Source organism: Dendrobates tinctorius, unplaced genomic scaffold (genome assembly GCF_039654945.1).
Source record: "Dendrobates tinctorius isolate UK_male_01 unplaced genomic scaffold, ASM3965494v1 ptg000035l, whole genome shotgun sequence".
Classification (NCBI taxonomy): Eukaryota; Metazoa; Chordata; class Amphibia; order Anura; family Dendrobatidae; genus Dendrobates; species Dendrobates tinctorius.
In genome coordinates this window covers 67,649,888-67,675,979 of record NW_027361703.1, presented here as the reverse complement: position 1 = coordinate 67,675,979, position 26,092 = coordinate 67,649,888, and the positions used below count along the sequence as shown (strand labels likewise).

The 26,092-nt window shown below is 47.2% G+C and overlaps 1 protein-coding gene across 2 annotated transcripts in view; it reads right to left on the bottom strand.

Annotated features, from left to right (window-relative positions):
• The window catches only part of SYPL1 (synaptophysin like 1), a 35,590-nt gene extending 9,720 nt beyond the window's left edge, over window positions 1–25,870 (bottom strand). The window contains exons 1-4 of one of the 2 annotated variants that reach the window (XM_073573586.1): window positions 25,631–25,870; window positions 25,474–25,545; window positions 15,309–15,427; window positions 2,456–2,657 (exon numbers count right to left, since the gene is read on the bottom strand). In XM_073573586.1, the coding sequence (XP_073429687.1) occupies window positions 2,456–2,657; window positions 15,309–15,427; window positions 25,474–25,545; window positions 25,631–25,648 (411 nt within the window). In that variant the 5' untranslated portion in view covers window positions 25,649–25,870. Of the gene's footprint in view, window positions 1–2,455; window positions 2,658–15,308; window positions 15,428–15,560; window positions 15,755–25,473; window positions 25,546–25,630 lie in introns of those variants that run through there. The other variant, XM_073573587.1, reaches the window with a different exon arrangement.
• Between the last annotated feature and the right edge of the window lie 222 nt (window positions 25,871–26,092).

Genomic DNA, 26,092 nt, shown 5'->3' with positions numbered 1-26,092 from the left:
CTGTGCACTTCAGAATTCATCCAGCTGCCTGTCTTCAGTCAGATCAATAAAAACACTAGTGATGTAGTGCCACTGGAAGACATGCATGCCCATACCATCACACTGACTCCACCATGTTTTACACAGCATGTGGTGTGCTTTGGATTGAGCCATTCCAAGCCTTCACATCATTCTGGTACAGGTTAATCTTATTTTCATCTGTCCAAAGAGTGCTTTTCCATAACTACGCTGGCTTCTTTAGATGATTTTTTGGCAACGCTAACTAACCTATTTTTAAAGCAGATTAATGGTCTGCACCTTGTGGGGAACACTCTGTATTTGCACTCATGAAGTATTCTTTATGGTAGACTTAGATTCTGTGACACCTACCGTATTTTTCGGACCATAAGACGCACTTTTTTTCCCCCAAAATTTTGGAGGAAAGTGGGGGTGCGTCTTATGGTCGCAATATATTTACATCCATCCATGGCTGGTGCCGCGGGGCTCTGTGGTGCGGTGGTGGCAGCGGGCTGTGCTCCGGTGCAGGGGTAGCGGCTCTCTGTGCTCCGTGGGGGGCTCCGCCGGCATTTCCTCGAAGCCCGGAGGCCCCCGCACATCAGTTGCTGGCTGCTGCCATGTTGCGGTGGCCTCCGGGAAGATGGCCGCTGGGAAGATGGCCGCTGGTCCGGGGACAGCGCATGCGCAGGTTCAGATCTCGTCCCGAGATCTCGGGAGAAGAGATTCAAATCTTGGCAACGAGATCTCGCCCGAGATCTGAACCTGCGCATGGGCCGTCCCCGGACCGGCGGCCACCGCAACATGGCAGTAGCCAGCAACGGATGTGCGGGGGCCTCCGGGCTTAGAGGAAATGCCGGCGGAGCCGCCGCCCCTGCACCGGAGCACAGCTCGCCGCCACCCTCACCCCACAGAGCCCACCTGCACCAGCACAGCTGCCCCAGCTGCCATCACCGCACCAGCCTGGACCACTGAATGACCACTGTGACCACTCCTCCACCTGTGCCGGATCGCTTCCCAGGTAAGCCGAATTCGGACTATAAGACGGACCCCCATTTGACACATTATTATTTTTTTCCCTATTTTCCTTCTGAAAATTGGGGTGCGTCTTATGGTCCGGTGCGTCTTATAGTCCAAAAAAATATGGTACTTCCTGGAGCGAGTCCTTCACTTGGGTGGATGTTGTGAAGGGGATTTTTTTTTCACCACGAAAAGGATTCTGTGATCATCCACCACTTGTCTTCTGTGGACATCCAGGCCTTTTTGCATTCCCAAACTCACCAGTACTTTTTTTTTTTCTTTTGCAAAATATACCAAACTGTTGATATGTCCACTCCTAACATTTCTGTTATCTCTCTGATGGGCTTCAGCTTTTTTTTTTCCAGCCCAATAATGGTCTGTTTCTCTTCCATTGAGAGCTCCTTTAAGTGCATGTTTCGAGTTAGAAAGAAACAGCTTCCAAATGCCACACCTGGAATGAGCTCCAGACCTTTTACCTGCTTAATTGATGACGGATTAATGAGTGGGTGAAATAGCCCATGCTGCCTAATATAAACATAAGGGAGGGGAAGTAAGGGTGCTGTTCTGAGGTAGTACCTGGAAACAGACTTCCTGGTGGGTCCAATTCGATTTTTCCAGTATGTCTGTCCAGACAGCATACCAGGAGTAGTACCAAAGAACAAGCACCAGGGTGGATTACAGCAAAGAAAAAGCAGCAGGGTGGATACAGAAGCCCTAAAAGGATCACAGTCCTGGGCAAAAACCAAGCTATAGAGACTGATCTGTAATCAGAAGAAAACAGACAATTCTAGAAATCTGCAAAGATAAATCACTGTAGTGATGCCTAATATATGTCTATAAATGCCAAGTATAAAGTATGAATGTGGTAGACAAATTATACAGCAGAACCACTTGTATTTAGCGAGGATGCGCCCACTAGATGGGCTCTAACTCTCAAATTAAAGGAAAAGAATTACTGGTTTTGGGCTGTACTAACTGAAATGATGATCCTTGATCCAATATAAAAAGCGTTTTTTTATTTCACTACGCGTTTCCACACTGAACTGGCATCTTCCTCAAGTGAAAAACCAACTGTACCCAGGAGTTGTGCCTAGAGAACTCGCTCAGGGGAGTAGATTACCTGGTTTTAATATATCATTTTATAAAAGGTATCATCCAATGGTTTGGTGTGCGCCGTTTCCCTACAGTATTTTTCGACCCTCAAATTAAAGCCAAGAGACAGTCCCGACTTTAAGCCCATAATGATTATTTAACTAAATGTTTTGGTAAACAGCTAAAGCGCCAAAACTTGTCCGTGTCCAAATATTTCTGGACCCAACTGTACGTATTATGCTCACGACTATGCAGAGGAATCATTCCATTATCTTACTGGAGTAAATGACTAATATAATTGCACTGTACATGTAATTTCAGCATTACATAATTTATACAAAATACTTACAATTAATGGCAGTTTGCTAGGGTGCTGGTAAAGATGTCTGAATCCAAGATACAAGACAAGTGCACCAATACAGTAAAGAAAAGCAAGAGCTGCAATTGTAACATAAAATTCAGCTGAGGAAGAAAAATCACCACTAAGGTGCCATTCTTTCGGTGGTCCTCCACAGAAGTCTTTAAGATCCTCAAATTTGACATTATTTAATCTATAGGCAAAACATAAGGAAAATGAGTATTGCATTTATATCGATATGCAAAAGATACTATTGATAAGTTTATTATCTGATTACAACCTACATATTCCAGATTAACCCCTTCCCAGCTGAGTTTTTTTTATTGTGCTTTTGCATTTTAGTCCTCTTCTTCCAAAAGTAAAAAAAAAAAAAAAAAAAAAAAATTTTTCAATACACAGCCACATGAGGACTTATTTTCTTTGTAGTATTCAATGACAAAATACATTTTAATATTCAAATGTACTGGAAATCAGGCAAAAAAATCCAAGTACTCTAAAAATGGTAAACAAAAAAAATCCCTGCAATGCTCAATTTTTTTTTCTTACGGCATTCATTGTGCTGTAAAAGCGACTTGACAATATAATTCACTGGGTCAGTACAATAACATTGATATATTTTGGGGGTAGAAATGATAGTTGGATGCTATTTTTTGAGGCGGAGTTGTGGAGACAGACTTCAGCATGGGCGTTTCAGGGTTTTTTTCTTCCTCTTTTCAGGGTTTGGTTTAATTCTTTTAATATTTTGATAAACTTTTTAAAATTTCTTTAGGGTACTTTAACCTGCGATTGTCTAATCACTTGAACCTATGTTCTGCAATAACACAACATTGCAGTGTATAGTAAAATCACAGTCTCCAATGAAGCCCAGCCACATGTTGGTCTTCATTGGAACCTTCAGTAGGCCTCCAGGCTGACATGGCAACCCATCGGCATTACAGGATCATGTTCCGCGGGAAAAGAGGGGCACATGGAATGAAACACTCCTGGTACACAAGCTTTAAATGATGCAGTTAGAGATCTGCATTTAAAGTGAAGCTGTCAACAGGATTTTGCCAAGTAAACTACAGACACTGTCAGATTGGCAGTGTTAAACTGATTAAAATGATACCTGGGGTGAAGAAATCAGTCCTGTGTAATCACTAAGATTTCAGTTAAATGAGATGCCTATGCTCCAGGGTGGGACTGTAGGCAGAGTCTTATCTTCCTGCTCTAAACCAGGGAAGTCAAGGAGAGACCTGCCACAGGCCGCCCAGAAGCACAAACATGTTCCTCATCATAGAGACAGACTGCTTGTGCCTAATCCTAACAGAGGCAAACAATTGATTTGGATACTATCTGGCCTCCAACCAGCAGACTTTTGGGGTGCTGGGGCTCTTTGACCTTTTCCGGCACCAGCGCACTGCAGTACTTAGCTCTGCCCTCAACAGGGCAGAGAAGTATGCTTGCTCAGGAGCGCGGTGCTGAGGAGACTTTGTGGATGACACAGGGACGTGTCGTCCACACAAAGCAAGCAGGAAGGCGGTGATCATAAGATGGGAGGCGCAGGATCAAGAAGAGAGACACCCCTCGGACCGGATTGCCCCGCAGGTGAGTATAAGTTATTTTTCTTCTCTTACAGGTCAGGTTGAGGGCTTATATATAGCATTATAGAACACTGTATATCAGCCCTGAAAGGTGATGGCCATAACTCATATCGGTCAAACATGGTGACAGGCTCTCTTTACATAAAATGACTTGCACATATTTTACTACTGACTCAGTCAATAGTATGAAAGTAAAACGTACATTGGCATCATTAGACATTGAGCATAGATATTCATAACAGGCTTTATACTGACAGGTAGCCTATTACATCTTGCCTTTGACAAGACCCAAAATACTTCTGTAATTGGCAAGCCATTGTCATGGTAGTGATGGAAAATTATTGCTGTGGGTGGGCGAAGGGGTTAACAGAGCGTCCTCCTTATCAGAGTCCTTAAAAGCTCCGGTCACTGTATAAAAACTGTGAATTGTACAGGCACAGCTCCATCTCAACCATCTATATGTATGTCATGGTGCAGAAGGGGTTTAGGAGGTAATTTTGAATATTAATGCATGGATTATGACCAATGAAAAAGACCAGGAATGATGCTTTGGCTAGTATGGCCCAGTAGAAAGATTAACACGCTCAAATTTACATGGTACTCACTGCAACTGAAGTTTGATCATGATGAAGCCAAAACCACACCATTCTCTTGGCCTTCAAATTAACCTCAGCTAAATGCATCTTTATTAATAATGGTTATGACATTTATTGGAAAAACAGGGGTCATTAAAACGAAAACGGTAATTAGACCTACCGGTAATTGTGTTTCCAGGAATCCATCCTGACAGCACACCTGGAGGTCGTCCTTCTCATCCGTAGTGGGAGAGGAAACCACGAGAGTTTAAAAGGACCCTCCCCCTACCATCCCACAGTGATTTCACAAAGTAATACCTCTGGATGGATTCAGACAAAATAAATTTTATTCAAATCAACATTTTCCATACACGTTACATCACAATTGCATGGCCATGTTTGTCGGGAGGGAACTAATAGTGCTGTCAGGATGGATTCCTGGAAACACAATTACCGGTAGGTCTAATTACCGGTTTCCAGGTCACCACCTGACAGCACACCTGGAGTAGTACCAAAGAATATTGGTCCTAGGGTGGAACTACCGCGTGGAGTACCTTTCTCCCAAATGCCAATTGTGCGGAGGCCACGTCTAACTTATAGTGTATAGAAAACGTACTGAGACTGGCCCAAGATGCGGCTCTGCAGATCTGTTCTGCCGAGGCTCCGCCCCTCTCTGCCCACGATGTGGCCATGGCCCTAGTTGAGTGGGCTCTAAGGCTCCCCGGGGGGCTCTGACCCTGTGCTATATACGTTGTGCTAATAATGGATTTAATCCACCTTGCTATTGTGGATTTCGATGCCTTTTTCCCCTTATTAGGGCCTCTGAACTGGACAAAGATTACTATCCTGCCTCCAAGGCCTGGTTGCGTCCAGGTATCTGAGCACTGTTTCCCTAACATCCAGGTTATGGTAGGCTTCCTCCTTGTTATTTTTAGGAAACTGACAAAATAAGGGGAGCACTACCTCCTGATTCATGTTCGAATCTGAGATCACCTTGGGGAGAAAAGCCGGGTCGAGTTTCAGGACTAACCGGTCGTCGAATATTTGTAAGTAGGGATCCTGAACCGATAGGGCCTGGAGTTCCCCTAGTCTTTTGGCTGACGTAACAGCCACTAAGAACGCTGTCTTCGATTCTTGCATAGATAAGGATGGACAGTTTGTCTCTTTGCACTGTCGAATTTCTGGAATATGCATAATTGTGGTGGCCCTCTATATTCCACCCCCATATTCGAAAAAGAAACTGCAGGAGATTTTTGAGTGGATTGGGGGGAGAGGGGATTGTCCAGTGCTAATATTAGGAGACGTTAATAATGTTATGAATGAGTTTTGGGACCGGGCGGGTACTGGGGGAAATTGCTCTAGGAAAGACAAGATGACTCCATTTGGGATATATGTTAGCGAAATGGATATGATAGACTTATGGAGAGTACGTAATGAAGGGAAAAAATGCTTTTCGTGTTATTCGACCTCGTATCACACTTTATCACGAATAGACTTAGCACTTGGTAATAGGGGCATGGACAGAATGGTTGGGACGGTGGAATACTTACAGAGACTTATCTCCGATCACAGGGCAGTTATGGTTAGTCTGAGAGTGGGAATGGGGAAAGGGAAGAGAGCAGGGGGGACAATCCACCCGGAATGGCTCAAATGTTTAAACATGGGAACTATTAAAAATGATATTGTTGAGTTTTTTCAGTTAAACGAAGGTACTGCGGATCCACTTATAGTATGGGATACCATGAAAGCTTACTTGCGGGGATTATTCATATGAGATATCTCGAGGCAGAAGACACGAACGAGGCAAGTAAATCAGGAGGCAGCAGATAGGCTCAGCAGAGCAGAGGAGGAAATGATAGTTAGACCTAATACCGACACCCAAAACGCATTAAAAGAAGCACAAGAGGAAGTAAATAAGTTATACCTACAGGGGATAGATAAGAAAAGGGCATTCCAAAAAGCATTGTTCTATGAAGAGGGGGAAAAGGTGGGACACTTATTATCAGTGATTACTACAGCGCAGAAACAACCCTCACAAATATACAAAATTGTCACTAGAGATGGGGCAGTCCATAAGGATACTACCGAGATTTTGGATTGTTTTAAGGAATACTATGTAGAACTGTATACTTCGGAATTGAGGGCCTCGGATCTGGAGATGGATAGATATTTACAAGAGATAGAATTACCTAAGTTAGATGATATTGATAAACAAAACTTGGAAGAATTATTTACTGTGGAAGAGGTAGAGAAGGCTATCCTATCATTAACAAATGACAGATCACCTGGATCTGACGGGATCCCAGAAGTGTACAAAGAGTTAATAGGAATTGTAGCACCCAAACTTAAGCATGTATTTGAGGTAGCAGTGGAGAAAGGGGTATTGCCAAGATCTATGAGGGAGGCTGTAATCGTGGTGATTCCTAAGGAAGGGAAGGATGCCTCATCCGTAGAATCCTATAGACCAATCTCATTATTGACATCAGATGTTAAAATACTAGCCAAAATGTTGGCGATAAGAATGTCTAGAGTTGTCCCAAAATTGATACATCCAGACCAATCAGGGTTCTTACAAAATAGATCCACCGCCATTAACCTGCGAAGACTTTTTTTAAATATTCAAATCCCAGCAGACAACAGGGGGGAAAGGGTGGTGGTCTCATTGGATGCACGAAAGGCATTTGATAGGGTAGAGTGGAAGTATTTATGGGCAGTACTGAAATGCATGGGATTTGGGCATAGATTTATCTCCTGGGTTAAGTTACTGTATGTAGACCCCAAAGGATTTATTAGGATTAATGGGGAGACTTCGGAGGCATTTGGGTTGTTCAGAGGAACTCGTCAGGGATGTCCATTGTCGCCGTTATTGTTTGCTGTAGCGATGGAACCATTAGCGATCAAAATTCGTAATTCCAAGGAAATACAAGGCTTTAGATATGGGGAATTGGAGGAAAAGATCGCCCTATACGCGGACGATATACTCCTGTTCTTAAAAGACGGCGGAAAAGCACTGACTGAGGTCATGGGCCTTATAGGGAAATTTGGACACTTTTCCGGATTGAGAATTAATTGGGACAAGTCATGTATCATGGGGGTTGATAGAGAGCTGGGAGTTCGAGATGAGGGGGGGATAGCTGGACACTTGAAAGTAGTTAAGGAATTTAAATACCTCGGAATATGGGTATCTATGCCTGTGTCTAGATTTCTCGAACTAAACTTGGACCCATTACTAGTTAAATTTAAAGTTAAGATGACAGCATGGTGTAAGCTAGTGCTATCAATAGTGGGGAGGACAAGTTTAATTAAAATGATTATGATGCCTCAGTTGATGTACGTCCTTCATAATGCCCCGGTTTGGATCCCAAAGAAAAAATTTTACAAAATTAACACCATTTTTAGGGAATTGATTTGGGGGAAAAAGCAAGCAAAAATTAAATTGGAAATACTGCAAAAGGGGAAGGAAGAGGGTGGGTTGGCGGCGCCAAATCCATGGATATACTTTGTAGCAACACAGGGGCAGCACTTTAGGGGCTGGAGAGAAGAGGGGAACTTGAGCGTTATGGGGAGAGTTTTGGCCCAAATGACCAACAAGAGAACACTGGTACAGAGTCTAGAAGCAGGAAACTTCGGGAGATTAGGGAAGGACATGCCCACATTTGGACTAATGCACAAGATATGGCAGCATATCAAAATTCTTAGAAGAGTTGAGGAATTGACGACATACACACCTATCTGGGATAATGTGAACCTTTCTGAACTATACAAACTGCGGGACTTTATTGATTGGGAGAGGAGAGGTTTGCAATATGTGTGGCAACTATTGGAAGGGTCTGAGATCAAGTCTTTTACTGTTTTAAAAGAAGAGTTTGGACTCCCATGTAGTGGGGAATTTCGATATTTTGGTCTCAGGCATGCATTACAAGCGCAGAAACAGATAATGAATATGACTGTACAGAGGGATGTGGTATTGGATTTTGTGTGTGCGTCCGGGGGGTACGAGAGGTGTTATTTCTACCATCTATAGAGACTTATTATATTCTTACTTGGCTGGGTCTCCCTTAACAGTAAAATCTAAATGGGAGAGAGAAGTGGGGGAAATAGTAGATGACACATGGGAGTCTATTTTAGAGTATATACCTAAACTCTCTTTGAGTGAGCCAGGTAGGATATCGCAGCTATATATTGTGCATAGAACATATAAGACTCCAGAACTTGAGAAAAATGGGCTTGAGGGATAATGCGGAATGTCCAAGATGTGGATTTGAACCTGCGGGAATGCTTCATATGCTTTGGTCTTGTCCACGACTATCATCATACTGGGAGGAGGTTATAGGGCTTGTTGAGAAGATATACCGATGTGTTATAGGAAGGGACCCGGTAACGTGTGTGTTGGGGTATGTGGAGGAGGTGTTGGTGGGGAATGCCTATAAGTCCATCATAGCAAAACTCTTATATATTGCCCGTAAGCTGATAGCTCAAAAATGGATCGATGCTGAACCCCCAACGGTTGGGGAGTTTGTTACTCGTGTGAATAACGTAATCAGATTGGAGGAGAGAATTTATAGAAGGCGACATACGGAAGTCCACTTTGAAAAACTCTGGGCCATGTGGTTACAGTGGAGACAATCACATTGAGAAAGTCTGTATTGCAGCTGGGGAAAGGGGGGAGGGAGGTGGTTGGGTTAGTTTATCTTCTTGACGGGGAGGAAATTGAATGTCGTGTAAATTTCTATATGCAATGGAAATGATTTGAAAGATGTGCTTGAATGTAATTATAACGACATTTGAATATAATAAAAATCTTTGGTTTAAAAAAAAAAAAAAAAAAGAACGCTGTCTTCAGAGAAAGGTTACCGATAGATATTTCTACCCCTAGCTGGTATGGCTGTCTACATAGCGCGTTAAGCACTAGATTAAGGTCCCAAGGAGGGACAGTCCTTCTTATCAAGGGCTTAAGTTTCTGCACAGCCCTTGAGAACCCGGCTATCCAGGGGTGAGATGATAGGGTTGTGTCATAGAACACGCGCTTAAGGCCGCAATCTGCACCCTCAGGGTGCTGGGTCTGAGGCCCTTTTCGAACCCTGCTTATAGGAAGTCAAGGATCTTCGGGATGTGGGGTTGGTCAGTTTCGACTGTCGCCTCTCCACAGAAGCTGCAACATTTTTTTCAAATTTTGTTATATATTGCTGCTGTTACGGGCTTCCTACTTGCTTGTAGAGTGGATATAACTTCAGCCGATAGACCCTTTGTTCTTAGGACCTGCCGCTCAGGATCCAGGCTGATAGCGTGAGGGCTTCTGGCCTTTTGTGGAAGACCGGACCCTGGTGAAGGAGGTCTTCTCTTTCTGGCAGAAGAATGGGATCTTCCCGTGATATCTTCCTGAGTAGAGGAAACCAGCTTCTTCTTGGCCAATAGGGAACCACCAATATGACCCTGGCTCTGTCCTCGTAGATCTTCCTGAGAACCCTTGGGATGAGAGCTAGAGGCGGGAAGGCGTACAGTAGGCCCGTGTTCCACGGCTGCGACAGAGCGTCTATCCCTGTTGGGTTTCCTGCCGGGTTTAGGGAGTAAAAGGCTCTGACCTTTGTATTCCCCTTGTATGCAAACAGGTCTATTTCTGGTTGTCCCCTGCGATCGCACAGGCTGCTGAATACTTCTTCGTTGAGCACAAAGGCCATTGCGGTTATTCTTCTGCTGAGAAAGTCCACAACCTGGTTGCTGGTGCCTTCCAGATGTACTGCTGAGATTGAGAGGACCTCTCTTTCCGCCCATCTGAAGATCTGGTCTGCTAAGCCCTGTAGCGCCGGGTGCTTTGGTCCGCCCTGATGGCGGAGAAAGGCTACTGGTGTGGTATTGTCCGAGAATATCTTGACGTGCCTGTTCTTCACCTGAGGCCAGGCGACGAGTAGTACCTTCCAGACCGCTTTTAGATCTCTGAAGTTGGAGGACCTGTTGCTGTCCTCTCGACTCCATCGCCCCTGATAATACTCCCCTCCGATGTGTCGCCCCCAGCCGTACAGACTTACGTCCGTGGTTACTACGATCTCTTGGGACTGAATCCATGAGACACCGGTTTTTAGGTTTCTCGGGACGGTCCACCACAGTAGCGACCTTCTGACCTGGGGGATTAACTGGATTTTCTTGTCCAGTGAGTCCTGCCTTCTGTCCCAGGCCGCTAGGACTGCCCGTTGTAGTTTGCGGGAGTGGAATTGACTCCATCTGACACAGGAGATACACAGAGTCATCAGTCCCAGAATCCTCATTGCGTCTCTGATCGACACACGGTTCTTTGAGAATTGGCGGATCTTCTTTGGTATGTTGGTCTGCTTTTCTTCTGGAAGATAGGACATTCTTCTTTCCGAATCCAGCATGACCCCTAAAAATTTTATTCTGGGCTTGGGTATAAGATCTGATTTCGACCAATTTATTATCCAACCCAACTTTTGCAGTGTGGCGATTGAGGACTGACAGTCGACTCTGAGCTGGGCTGCTGAATCTGCTACGATCAAGAAGTCGTCTAAGTAAGGGACCACCGTGATGTTTTTGGCTCTTAGACAGGCCACAACCTCTACCATTACCTTCGTGAAAACTCTTGGGGCTGATGCTAGGCCGAAAGGGAGACAGCGAAACTGGTAGTGGTGAACCCTGCTCTCCTTTTCGACCGCAAACCTGAGATATTTTTGGTGGTCTGGGTGGATGGGGATGTGGTAATATGCGCTTTTTAGATCTAATGTGCACATTACCATCGCTTCTCCCAGGAGTGGAATCGTGGATCTTATTGATTCCATCTTGAAGCGTTTGTACGATACCCACTTGTTTAATGGCTTGAGAGTTATTATGGTCCTGGTCTCCCCCAACTTTTTTTTTTTTATATCTCGAAGAGGCTCGAGTAGTGTCCCCTTCCCTCTTCTTGAGTGGGAACTGGTATGATTGCCTCCATTTCTAGGAGGTCCTGGATATCTAACCACATGGGGTAGGCCGCACAGAGTCGAGAGCTGGTCACTAGGAACCTGTTTGAGGGTAGGGAGCTGAATTCTATCCTGTATCCTTGAGAAATTACTTGCAGTACCCTGGGGCTGGTGGTAACCTCCCGCCATTCTTCCCTGAACCTGAGCAGTCGCCCCCCTACACTGGTGGCGTCATTTCTTCCGGGAGCTAGACCCTGGGCCGGAGAAGATGGTATCTCTGCTCCTATTTCTACCCTCACCCCCTTTGGGGTAGCTCCATCGACCCGACTTCCCCTTCCCTCTGTAGTCCGTTCTCTGATTGTAACAGGGTCTACGAAAGGGCTGATACCTCTTACGTTTCTCTTCAGGGAACCCCTTTTTTTTCATCTGACGCCTTCTCTAAGATATCATCCAGCACAGGTCCGAAGACTCTACCCCCTGAGAAGGGGATTGAGCACAGTTTATTCTTTGACTGCATGTCACCCGACCAACTTTTAAGCCAGATAGCTCTTCTGGCTGTGTTGGACAATGATTGGGTTCTGGCCGTAAATCTAACGGACTCTGCTGAGGCGTCAGCCAAAAACCCCGTGGCTAGTTTTAGTAAGGGAAGGGACTTTAGAATAGTTTCCCTCGGAGTTCTAGCTGACAGATGCTCCTCTAAATCATCTATCCATAGATGCATGGAGCGTGCCACTGATGTCGCGGCTATATTTGTTTTTATGACTGCCGCTGAACTCTCCCAGGCCCTCTTCAAGAGCCCGTCTGCCTTCCGATCCAGGGGCTCCTTTAAGCTTGAGGAGTCTTCGAACGGAATGGCTGTCTTTTTTGATACCCTTGCTACTGGGATATCGATTTTAGGGACCTCTTCCCAGACCTTGACCTCTTCTGGGTCAAACGGCAGGCGAAGCCTGAAGTCTCGGGGGATAGTCAATTTTTTCTCTGCTTCCTCCCATTCATCCAATATCATGGCCCGTATATGGGTATTTACTGGGAAGACCATTAAGGTCTGGGACCGCAGACCCCCAAACATCTCATCCTGTATTGAGAGGGTAGTCGGGGGTTCCTCAATCTGCATAGTGTGCCGCACTGCCCCCAATAGATCATCCGTATCGCCGGATGCAAAGAGATACTTTCTTCCTCTTTCTGGGTGCTCCCTGATCTCCTCCTCCTCCTCTGCGTCTGATTCGGACAGGATGTCCTCAGAAGACGTGTCTGACTCCCTCTGCCTCTTTCTGGATGCCTGAAAGTTCATCTGCGGGGCTTGGCACATGGCTCCGGACACCGAAGCTTGTACTTCCTCTCCCGGTGACGCGACTGGAAGTGACGTCCGGGTCGGAAGCCCGCCTCCTGGATGGCGCGCGCACGTGCTCTGTATGGCGCTTCTGGCTCTCCCAGGCATGGCGCCGTTACCGCTTACAGCGGGAAGGGGGAGAGGTGCGGTGATCCTCTGCCGGGGTCCGCTTGCGGGGCACGTGGAGTCCGTAGAGGTGGCCCCGGTCCAACATCGGTGGTGGCATTGGCGTCCGGGGTCGAGAGCCCCCCGTCGGGAGGAAGCGACCCCTTCTCCAGGAGCAGCGCTACACTGGAGGGGCTGAGGGACCCTGTGCCGGGTTTCAGCTTGCAGAGTTTTCCCGGTAGGAAGGGAAAGGCTGAGCCCCCCGATCCTGACCCTCTGTGCGGAACGGCTGGATCTTCCTCTCGTCATTCCTATCCGCAGTGGGACAGGAAAAACACTGTGGGATGGAAGGGGGAGGGTCCTTTTAAACTCTCGTGGTTTCCTGTCCCACTATGGATGAGAAGGACGTCCTCCAGGTGTGCTGTCTAGTGGTGACCTGGAAAATGGCTTTTCAGTTGCTGTTAACTTAAATAAGTGCTGATATCCATATTGGCAAGATCTTGACCACAGACACCTCCACGAGTGAATCCAGTATGAGAGAACTGGGCAGCCCCGTCCATTTGTCTTAGGACAGCCTGAATTCAACAAGGTGTTGTCAACATTCCTTGGAGATTCTGTTACTTGCTGACATAAAATCAACACACTGCTGCAAGTCTATGGTTCTGCCAGATCCCAAAATCTGCTCTACTGCAATGACTATACAAGCCAACTACCACACCATTAGGCCACCAGCAGCCCAACCATGAACACAGGACAGGGTGGATACTTGTGGTTTATTACTAAATGCTCACATTACATGAAATAAGAGTTTTGGCAGGTAGGGTCATTTTTTTCCCCAAAATGTAACTATAGCTTTGGAAAGGTGTAGATCTACAATAACTTCCTGTTTTGTTTTTTTTTTTAATAAAATCAGCTTCTGACACAATCTGATATTTTCTGATTGCAGATTTTGTTCTATTTTAAATACAGGAACATACTCTGATCTGCGCAAGGAATGCAGGGACGGGGCGAGTGCTTGCCATCATCTTTTGTAAACTGTGAATCCTTTGCCTTCTGCCTAAAGCTTTATAAAAGATGGTGACACCGCACACTAATACTGCCTGCAAAACTGCCAGGGAAAAAAAAAAACAAAAAACAACACCTTCAACAGAACAGGAGATGTCAACCTACAATGAAGATTAGACGTTGGTTCAAACTATATCCAAGCTTGAAGGGTTTGCCCACTACTAGGACAACCCCTTCTTAAATGAAACGTTCTACCCAGATAAAATAAAGTCTGTACTCACCTCCCGAGCCGGAACTCAGGGTCCCAGGGCTGTGATGCTGTGGAATGACATGTGATACCTGGCTCCTAGTCAGTGCTGGCATCACAGTCTTCGGTAAAACTGAATATGAAGAGGAAGTCCGGGCTGAAGTTGATCCCCGACTTCCTCTTGATGTTCAGTTCGTATAAAGGTGGAGACCGTGACTACGGCGCTGATTGTGCGCCGGCTTCACAACACCGCATCACAGCCCCGGGGAGCGTGAATGCGAACACCACGGGAATGGCACCCACATAGGCAGAAAGTATAGGCTTTATTATTTTATCAGGGTTGAACATTTAGTTTAAGAAGGGGGTTCTGCTAGTAGCGGACAGCCCCCTTTAAAGCAAAAGCATTGAACATACTGGCAAGCTGGCCATTTTTTTTTTTTTTTTTTTTTTTTTTAGTTTTAACGTTGCTAGATGTGCACAATAGGTGAAATGATCACTTTATTGTGTGGGTGGTTAGGATTCATTTTTTGGAGAAAAGATGGTGGGGAGAGTTGAGCTCTTAGTTTTGCAAAATAAAAAACATTTAAGATAAACAATATGTTATTGTATTCCATAATCCATAACCTTTTTATTTTTACACTGACTTGTAGGACGGCATATATTATTTTTTTTTAAGTTGAAACTTTAATTGGCATCATTCTCAGGTCTTTTATGACTGGGCTCATTGTCAAGTCTCTCCCTATTTCGGTGTAGGAGGCGTCTATGCAGATACTTCTACCAGTTTGAGTTCTTCTCAAAATTAAATGTTGTGCAAGCCCATGAGTCACACCCCAACAATAAGGCAAATTTACCAAGATTGGCACTTCATATGCTAGTCTAAAATCACTATACAGTGCAGCAAAGGGCGTTACACTGACATATTGTATGGAATAAAAATATATATGCATAAGAATTATCCGCCATGGACACGGTCACAACTTCGCCATGCGCACAAGGCCTTAGCTTGGGGCTGTTCCTAGAGCATTTTCAGGATATTTATTATATGCACACATCACAGCTGGTAAACCCAATACCAGTCTGACATTACTTACCTAAAAGGATACCCAAATGAGGCTTTGATAGTAAAGTTTTCAGTCTTATTGCAGTACAATCTTACACTAGTTTTTCCACTGTATCCACCACAAGTAGCAAAAGAGAAGATTGAAAAAAACTATACAGAAAAAAACAAAGAAAAACACCTTGTATTATCAAGTTATACAGGAATCTTAACGTAACTGCTGGCACAGTGGTAAGCCCCAGGGAATTATCAATACAACAATACTCAAAAAGACAGAATTACCTACATTCAATTGAATAATTAAAGAGGATATCCACCACGATATTGTTGGATCCGTTGGGTTCAGACAGCTGTCCATCAGCTGTTCTGTGTCGGCGGATGGAACTGCATGATTGTAGAGCTGCTCCGTCTTCTTCTAGTGGCCGTGGCAGGGTACTGCACATGGCCCTCCTATTCAAATCAATAGGAGGCCGATGTGCAGTACCCTGTGGCGGCCACTACCAGAGAGATGAGTTCCAACTGGCGGCTGCCGATACAGAGAACAGGTGATTAGCGGAGGGGACAGGTGTCTGATCCGGACCGATCATAAATTATGGATCTATCCTAAGGATAGGTCAGCAATGAAAAGAGTATTGGACAACCTCTAAAGATAAAATATGTTTTAGTCAGAAAAAAGAATTACATGATGGCCATTAGCGATCAGGATGACAGATACAAAGAATGATACAAAAAAATCAAAGACTAAGTAGACCTAGTTGTAGTGGATTAAATAAATAAGCTCACCCACCCAGAAACCACCCAGAAAACACCAGACGCCCGTTTTCCAGTTGCAAGGTCTGTGGTGGGTCTTTTTTTTTTTTTTTTTTTCTACTCCAAGAGAACCTCTTTAAAAGGGAGATCTGCCAACGGTTTTTTGCCACCAAACCTGGAAACAGCATGATGTAGAGTCAGAGACCCTGATTCCAGTAATGTATCTCTGCTGGGCTGGTTTCTGTAGTCTTGATTAAAGATGGGCATAGACACTGAACACGTATTTCACCAGAAAGTCCATGCTACTGTTCGGGTTCGCCCCCCTTTCCCCAAACACCGGGTGTTTGTCGTGCTGTCACGTGCATGACAGCACGGCAAACCCGGCTTCTTATCAGCAGTAAAATCATCACCGCCGGTCAGACAGCTGCGCTTCCCATACAGTCAAATGACAGCGTGAGCCCACAGCTGTGATCGGAGGTATAAAGTTTACCTCCGGTCATTGGTTTCGGCTGATGGGACTACTGATCCCATTAGCCTATGCCTCTTGCCACTAGTAACAGTGAGAGCAAGAGCGGCTGATGGGAATGTTTATCAACTGATGCCTGCACTGTATATAAAAAAAAAAAACAAAAAAAAAAACCACCATGTGGATTCCCCTGTATTTTTGAAAACCAGCCAGGCAACCCACAGCTGTCAGTTTCAGCAAGGTTGGTTATCAAGAATAGAGGGGCCCCCACGCTTTTTTAGTTATTTAAACAAGTCATTTTAAAAAAATGGAAAGGGGGTCCCCCAATTTTTGACAACCAGCCTTGCACATCTTAGCGCCGTCGAGGTTGACAACTATTTATCCCCCAGACATGGATTGCGGCGTGGGACAGAAGGACAGACAGGTGAGGGATATCGTTGTTTTATTACAGGAGACAAGGGATTCAATGCAATGAGCATTAGAAGAGTATAACTTTTAAAATTAATAAAAAGGAAAAATATGTTTTGTTTTTATTTCAAATAAAAGACTTTATTCTGGCTGTGTGTTTATTTACCATACTATAGGATGAGTAATCGATAGGTGGCTTATAGATGCCTCTACATCACTAAGCCGTGGGCTTGATGTCACCGGACAATACAAACATACCTCCCAACTTTTGAAGAAAGGAAAGAGGGACAATGTTACGGCTTGCAGAACGCACCTAATAATATAAAGAAGAGGCTAGGTGCGTTCGCAGCCCGGGGGTCCACCGTGCAGAGATGGTAAACTGCTGCTAGTAATGGTGCACGTGATATGGCAGTATAACAGAGAAACACACGGGGTTATCTTCACCGTGTGTACAGAGGCGGACTCTGTTACCTCACAAAGCCGCACGGCCGCCAAATATAAGTGCCGTGTCCTGTTTATGCTCACAGAGCACGGCGGTGTGAACACTGGTGTAGTCACAGGACTCTACCCCTGAGACACTGGGTCAGAGTCCCTCTAGACACACTAGTGTTCGGCACCGGAACTGCAGTGCCAGGAGAAAACAAATAGATAAAGCACACTACGTGCGCAAAGCATCGCTCTGGCGAACGCCACTAACCACCCAGACTAGGGAGGAACGCGATAAACTTACCCACGGTGCCGTACAGGCGGTACTGTAACTTGCCGATGTTGCCCGCTGCAGGGCACTACCATCGGACGCTAGTGTGTGCAGAGTACCAGGAGCACAGTGGCGTGAGCACAGCCATCCAGTGGTGCTGACTAACTCTGAATCCCTAAAACAACAGACAACCAAGAGTAGGGGTTTCACAAGGAGTCAGTCACTAGATACATGCATCCATCATCATACACACCATAAGCATTTGAGTCTATACTAGCGCATGGCCGTGCGGCCATGTGACTCTTATAGCAGCGTCCTTCCGGGACCTTCCTAGTGGTCCAATGGGAGCAGCAATAGGACCTGAGCATGTGACTTCAGGCCTCCAACGAGAGGACTTCCCATGGCATGCTCAGTGGACCGAAAGAAGGACTTAGTCCCAGGAGCTGTTCTCTGCTGGCTATTGCAGGTTAATATAGCTGAACCCTGATTAGCAGCAGTAACCAAGCCAACAGTAGTAGACTGAGCAAGACGCCGAGAACGACGTCTTTGCTGAGCAGGTTACTCTGCGGCCGGAGAGGAATGGGAGACTGCAGACGGCAAGGCTCGAGATTCCTGCTGTGCAGAGGCAGGAACCCGACGCCTAACAGACAAATGCTGCGGCAAATTTTAGGCCACGAGCCAACCACACCCATTTCACAATTAGTCACACCCATGTCCACGCCCAACCGCACCCATTTAGCACTGTTGATGACACTGACTGGTACTGAGGGCACAGTGGCTGGTACTGTGGGCACACTGGTACTAAGGAAAAGAAAGAAAACAGAGAAAGAACAGAGAAGAAAACAGAGAAAGAAGAAAGAACAGAGAGAAAAAGAGGTGAAGGAAAGAAAGAACAGAGAGAGAGAGAGAAAGGGGAAAGAAAGAAAACAGAAAAAGAGAGGGGGGAGAAAGAAAGAAAGAACACAGAAAGAGGGGACAGAAAAAAAGAACAGAGAGAAAGAGAAAGGAAGAACAGAGCAAAAGAAAGGGGAAAGAACAGAGCGACAGAAAACAGAAAAAAAAAGGGGAAAGAACAGAGAGCAAGAAAGGGGAAAGAAAAAAAGAAAGAACAGAGAGAGAAAATAGAATTAGACTTACCGGTAATTCGGTTTCTAGAAACCTTCCACGACAGCATAGGAGGTTGTCTCCATGCCCTAATGGGGGGACAGGAAGCACAAGAGGTTATAAGGTCCCTCCCACCTCCCTTTTACCAGTGACTTATAACTGACCACCATAGCACCGCTTACCTTAAGATTCTCAGAATTTGTCCAAGAATGCAGGGAGGGAAATAGTGCTGTCGTGGAAGGTTTCTAGAAACCGAATTACCGGCAAGTCAAATTCTATTTTCTCTAGCAACCTTCCACAACAGCATAGGAGGCATAACAACCTATACCGCACTGGGGGGGGGGTTGGACAACGACCTGAAGAACCTTTCGGCCAAAGACTAAATCCCTGTTGGACACAAGGTCCAACCTGTGATGTTTAGTAAAGGTATGTAAGGAAGACGAAGTTGCTGCCCTACTGATCTGCTCTGATGATACGCCTGCCCTCTCAGCCCATGAGGTAGATCGTGTTGAATGCGCCTTGATCCCGGTAGGGGGAGTGATGTTCTGCGCTAGGTATGCCTCAGAGATGGCTTTTTTAATCCAATTGGCAATAGTGTTCTTTGCCACCTTCTTCCCTTTGTTTGGACCATACACATGGATGAACAGGTTGTGGTCGATTCTGTAGGGTTTGGTATTGGTATACTCCAAATAGTGAAGAATTATGCATCTTACGTCCAGCGTATGAAACACCTCTTCTTTAGGGTTCGCTGGGTTTTGACAAAACGAGGGAAGAATTATATTCTGCAACCTATGGAAGTCAGACACAACCTTTGGTAGAAAAGATGGATCGAGGGAGAGAACTATGGAATCGTCCCTGATGGTTAGGTAGGGCTCCCTAATAGAAAGAGCCAGGAGCTCTCCTACACGCCTTGCTGAGGTTATTGCTATAAGGAAGGCCGCTTTACAGGAGAGAAGCTGAGAAGTACAAGACGCTAAGGGCTCAAAGGGTGGTTGAGTGAGCCCCTTAAGCACCATGTTCAAGTCCCATGGTGGAACGACTACTTGTTTTTTTAGATGTAGCCTAGTGGCTGATGTCATGAATCTTTTTATCCATCTTTCGCTGGCCAAGTCACGGTCAAACATAGAGCTTAAGGCCGATACCCGTACCTTCAGTCTGCTAGGCTTTAGACCCAACTCAAGCCCCCTCTGTAAGAAATCCAGGATACGGGAGATGTTAGGATTTTCTGGGTCAGGCAAATTTGGCAGACACCATGAGGAAAGTTTTTTCCATATTTTGTATAATATATATATATATATATATATATATATATATATATATATATATATATATATATATATATATACACACACACACACACTGGTGCCCGGTTTCCGAGATTTCTGAAGGGTTCCTATTACGGCCTCTGATAGACCCCTGGCCCTCATGATCTGGGTCTCAGTAACCAGGCCGCTAGCTTCATTCCCCGAAGGTTTGGGTGATGTAGAGGGCCCTGCAGGAGGAGGTCGTTCTCAAGGGGTAGGAGGAACGGCCCGTCTACCTGGAGTTCTGTAATTAGAGAATTCCAGCTGCTTTTCGGCCATACCGGAGCTACCAGGATGGTTTGGGTTTGATCTTCTCGGATCTTCCTCAGGGTTGTGGCAAGGATTGGAATTGGCGGGAAGGCGTATGCTAGATGAAACCCCCACTTGTGGGCAAAGGCGTCTACACCCAAGGATTTGTCCCTGGGGTTCAGGGAGAAGTAGTTTCTTACTTGAGCATTTTTGCTCGATGCTAGAAGATCCACCTCTGGAAGACCCCACCTGTTCATCAACTTCTGAAAGACTCTTCCATTCAGACTCCACTCACGAGGCTGGATACATCTTCTGCTAAGGAAGTCTGCCTGAAGATTGGAGGTACCTTTTAGGTGGACTGCTGAAATTGAAAGATGTCTTTCGGCCCAGAAAAATATTCGGCCTGAAAGGCCCTCTAGGCTGCTGGATCTTGTGCCACCCTGGTGCCTGAGGTGAGCCACTGTCGTCACGTTGTCGGAGTAGAACCTTGACATGATGGCCCTAGACTAGGTGTCTCGCAGCCAGCAGAGCTTCTTCCACTGCTTTCAGCTCTCTGAAGTTTGAAGATTTTGTACTCACTTCCCGGTTCCACAACCCCTGGAATGGCTGCCGGGACACTACGGCTCCCCAGCCCTTCCTGCTGGCATCTGATGTTACCGTGACCAAGGGGATCTGGGACCAGCTGACTCCTCTGCGCAGATTTTTGTGGTCCAGCCACCATGCTAGTGAAGCTTTCACTTTCCCTGGGGTCTGGACTCTTCTGTTCAGGCAGGTGTGGTCTCTGTTCCAATTTCCTAAGATATGGGACTGGAGTATCCAGGAATAGGACTTCGCCCAAGGCACAGACTGGATGCAGGTGGTCATTGACCCTAGTACGGACATGGCTGACCTGAGGGTCGGGGACCTCTGTTTTTTGAAAATTGAGAACTTTGATATTATAGACATCTGATGTTCCTCCGGAAGAAAGGACATTTGTTTTCTTGAGTCTAAGAGGACTCCTAAGAATTTTATTCTCTGAGAGGGTTGGATCTGTGATTTTTTTTTTTTTTTTTATATTCGGTATCCATCCCAGAGATCGGAGAATGCCCAGAGTTTGAGTCACCTGGTTATCCAGGATCTGATAAGAGGCCCCTATTATCAATAGGTCGTCCAGGTAGGGTACGATGCATATACCCTGGCTTCTGATGTGGGACACAGCTTCCGCCATAATTTCGGAAAATACTCGAGGGGCAGAGGATATCCCGAAGGGAAGTACGTTGTACTGATAGTGCCTGATCTCAGGACCCTGACGGATCACAAACCTTAGATACTTCCTGTGGGAAGGATGTATGGGAACGTGGAAATAGGCATCCTTCAGGTCTATGGTTGCCATGAAATCTGCGGTAGGCGATGTGTTGGTTGAGGCCTTTCAGGTTTATTATTATTCTCGCTTCTCCAGTGGTTTTTTTTTTTTTTACTAAAAACAGTCTGGAATAATGCCCCTTTCCCTGCTCGCTCACAGGGACCTGAGAGATGGCGCTTGATTGGAGGAGTTGAATGCCTGATTCTAGTACTAAAGCCTCCCAAGGTGGTAGGGAGGTGACTTATGCCCTGTGGAGGGAAGGATTTGAATTCTAGAAGAAGGCCCTCCTTGATCACGCTGAGGATCCAAGGGCTGTTGGAAATCAACTGCCAGGAGTGAAAAAACTTCAAAAGCCTTCCCCCCCACCGGGGCCAAGTCATTGTTTTTCTTGCTGCTGTTGCTGGGGGACCAGGATATTCCTGCCTCTTCCCATCTTTCCCTTCCCTCTCGGCTGGGATGACTGGTTCTGGGGGGCTTGAAAAACACACTTCCTTGGGTTTTTCTGCTCCGGAAGCACCTTCTTTTTGTCTGTGGCCTTTTCAAGGATTTCATCCAAGGGCAGGCCAAAGATATGTTCACCCTTGAAGGGTAAAGAGCAGAGTTTAACCTTGGAGGTAATATCCCCGCTCCATGTTTTAAGCCAGAGGGCCCGTCTGGCAGAATTAGACTGTACCATAGCTCTGGCAGAAGTATGGACCATTTCCATTGATACATCCGCCAAGAAGCCTGTGGCTCTCTGTAATATGGGCAGGGAGTTAAGGAGGTCGCCCCTTGAGGTCCCTTGAGAAATATGATTCTCTAGCTCCTCTATCCATTGGAAGAGAGATCTAGACACGCATGTGGAAGCAATTCCTGATTTTAAAGCAGAGGTAGAGGTTTCCCAGGCTTTCCTTAGGAGACTTTCTGCTTTACGGTCCATCGGGTCTCTAAGCTGGGATAAATAGTCAAATGGAAGGCCTGTTTTTTTCACTACACTTGCCAGCTGAACATCGACCTTCGGGATGTCCCATTTAAACGCCTCTCCCTCCAGGGGAAATCTATGCCCGAGTTCCGAAGGAGCTGAATAGCGATTTCTGGGTACTCCCATTCCTGGGAGATCATATCTGCTATGCTCCTGTGTACTGGAAAACCTGTTTGTTTGGGTCCCTCGAAACCCCGAACATTCGGTCCTGTGCTGATTGAGGGGCTGGTTCCTCCTCTAGTCCCATGGAGGTACATACTGCACTGACCAACTCCTCCACATATTCCACGGAAAAGAGGTATCTCCTATTTTCAGCTGATTTAGAGGTCCCTGGTTGTTCCCAATTTTCAGAACCTGAGTTGTAGGAATGTTCTGACTCGGACTCCGAAATCTGAATTTTCCGCATCTTTGCGGAAGGTGAGCCCACAGTCGGAGGGAGTGGAGGAGGTGGAGGGGGGGCAGGGCGGCTAGAGAGGTCTGAACCTGTTGAGTGACCAGGCTGCGGATTTCGTCAATCAATGACGGTTGCTCAGACCTGACTACCCCGTCCGTGCATGTCTGACACAATTTTTCCTCCAATTTGAGGGAAGTTTTGCGCTACATATGGGACATTTAGCTGGCTTGCTGGTAGTATTCGTGCTTTTGTGGGCAAACTTTTCTCCCTATAAAAGAGAAGTATTTTGAGGACCTCTATACCCAGATCGCACCACTAGGACCCACCCCAGGTAACACTCTCTGTGGCTGGGGCAGCACTGGGCTCTGCAGACGCAGGGCAGGAAGAACCGTCCATGACAGCGGATTTGCCTTACCTGTCTGCTTCTTCCGGTGGGTTAATAAAGGGTTAACCCAACCCTCAGCGCTGGTTTCTCTGTTTCTCCCCCTCCTTTGGGTCCCGGGGCAGGCACAGCACCGCTGGCGAGCACCATGCGCTATCAGCAGAGCGGGGGCCGCCATGGCCGGATGTCATCATAGACATACCCCGGGAGTGACCCGCGCGTGACGTCACTTCCGGGTCACCGACAGCGCAGCAGGAGGAGGAGATACTAGAGAGCTGCGGGAGGCCTCCGGTCGGGGATCACTGGCCCGCTTTACTCCCCCTAGGGGAGCGCGGGTGGGCCAGGAAGGTCCCAAGTTCCAAAGACGGGAGCAGTCTGGAGGAGGGGAGGCAGCTCCGCCGACCACCACTGCCCGGCTAGATCATCCAGGTACCCTTTTAACCTCTTGTGCTTCCTGTCCCCCATTAGGGCGTGGAGACAACCTCCTATGCTGTCGTGGAAAGTTGCTAGAGAAAAAGAAAGAGGGAAAGGGCGAACGAACAGAGGGAAAGGGCGAACGAACAGAGGGAAAGGGCGAACGAACAGAGGGAAAGGGCGAACGAACAGAGGGAAAGGGCGAACGAACAGAGGGAAAGGGCGAACGAACAGAGGGAAAGGGCGAACGAACAGAGGGAAAGGGCGAACGAACAGAGGGAAAGGGCGAACGAACAGAGGGAAAGGAAAGATGAGAAAAAGAAAAGAGAAAGAAAAAGACAGAACAGAGAATGAGAAAGAAACAGAGAGAAAGAAAGATTCTATTTAGATACTATAGCAGCCCGACTCCCATTGTAGTGCCCACCTGAGCCTCCCGATGCAGGACATATCATGATCTGCTCACAGGGCCGGCATCCCCGATTCCAAGGCGATCCTGCTGTCCGCGCTGTCGGAAAGGGACATGGTGATGGATCTGAAGCATTCCTGGTTCCGTCACAATCTCCTCATGAAATTACCTCATTTCCGGTCAGCTTCCAGCACATCACTTCCGGTGGAACGTCATGTGCGAGTTTTAAAGTGCTCCTCGGGGCTCCGCCGTGTACTCCTGTGTCCGTGGGAAAAGCCCGCTTTGTATGCCTCGTACACACTTGGATCCGCTCCGTACGCCCCATCCATGCTTGGCCCCCGCTCTGTACGCCCCGATCCTCATACACACACAGCTCTGCTCACCTCGTACACACACAGATCTGCTACATCCACACTGTAAACCCCTCCTTACCCCACAGAAACTTCACGCCATCCAGCACCATGACAACCGGCACAGCAGAGTCCTGCAGACACGGAGGCCCCTGATCACGTGACCCCTGACTCCTCCCCTCCTGTGACCTCATCACAGGTCCTGTCCGTGCAGCCACATCATTGCAGGCTGCGGTGACTCTGGGAGGGCGAAGATGGGGTCGGTGCATGAGGGAGCGTGGCGGCTCAGTGTAATGCGGGAAAAATAGCGTCCCGGACGGGACGCGGTGGGGGTCAAAAATGGGACTGTCCCGGAGAATCAGGACGTTTGGGAGCTATGTACAAGGGTGACATCAACCCCACAAATATTACCACACTTGCCACCGCTACAGGGCAAGTGGGAAGGTGGGCAAAGCGCCAGAATTGACACATCTAAAGATGTGCCTTTTACTGGGCGGCTACAGGCTGCTATTTTTAGCATGGGGACCCCTCTATTTTTGATAACCAGCCTTGCTAACGCTGACAGCTGAAGGCCCCAGGCGATTGGCAGTGTTCTGCCTATTTATACTGTGCATAAAAAGAAAGCTGCCAATCAGTGGTGTGTGTTATACAGACCTCGGCGTTCAGATTTCACCAAACTACAGCACGCAGCTCAGCAAGCGATATCCTGGGAATCAGCATCTCCGCCCCTAGATCATGCTGCTCTTAGATATTGCCCCAACTCTCAGCACATCTCCCCTATCCCAGTGAGGCTGCCCGGTGACGGAGGGGTTACACAGTGGCGCTGCCCCGGGCCGTGCAGCACCTCCGGCCTGTGACAGCAGCTCCACCCTTCCTTGGCACACAGCTGGAGCCAGCGCCCTGCACACCGGGCCGGGGCCTCCTGTCACCGCAGAGGGTGTGCCCGTATCCCGCAGCTGCGCTCTCACTCACCCACTCCAGCACCTTGATGAAGCCCAGCGGCTCCTTTAACGGACTGAAGTTCAGCTGCAGGCCCGCCATTTTCTGAAACGGCACAAGGCAGGAAGTTAGAGAGCGCGGGACAGTAGCGAGCTCGCACCGGAACACTGACGGCGGCCTCCTGTCCTACCTGAGTCAGGCTGTTCATTAGTGACGTCAGGTCGCCACCTCCCCGGGGAGGGAAAAGCACGGACAACCAGGCAGAGAACCACCCAGAACTGCGCACAAAGCCCCGCCCTGCTGCGTTACCGGCAGGGTCTAGAACAGCGGCGACTAGTCGGTGCAGCCGTCAGTAACGGTCCTGGACAGCCTGCTCTGACCGCGGCAGCTTCCTTCCGTGTCGGCACCTGGAGCTCCTGCAAAGAGAGTGCGCGCGACGGGGGCGTGGCGTGGGCAGAATGGCGGCCGGGCCACGCCCTCAGACTCCGCCCACTGTCACATGCTCCGTTTAACTATAACAGCTGTCGCTTCCTGTCAGCCGGCTGCGCTGCACATGACGGTCAGGTGACATGGACGTCGCTAGCAGCGTGCTTTGTGCAGCGGGTCGGTGTGAAAAACGGGTTTGTTCCGATGTCAGAGCTTTCTTTTCTCC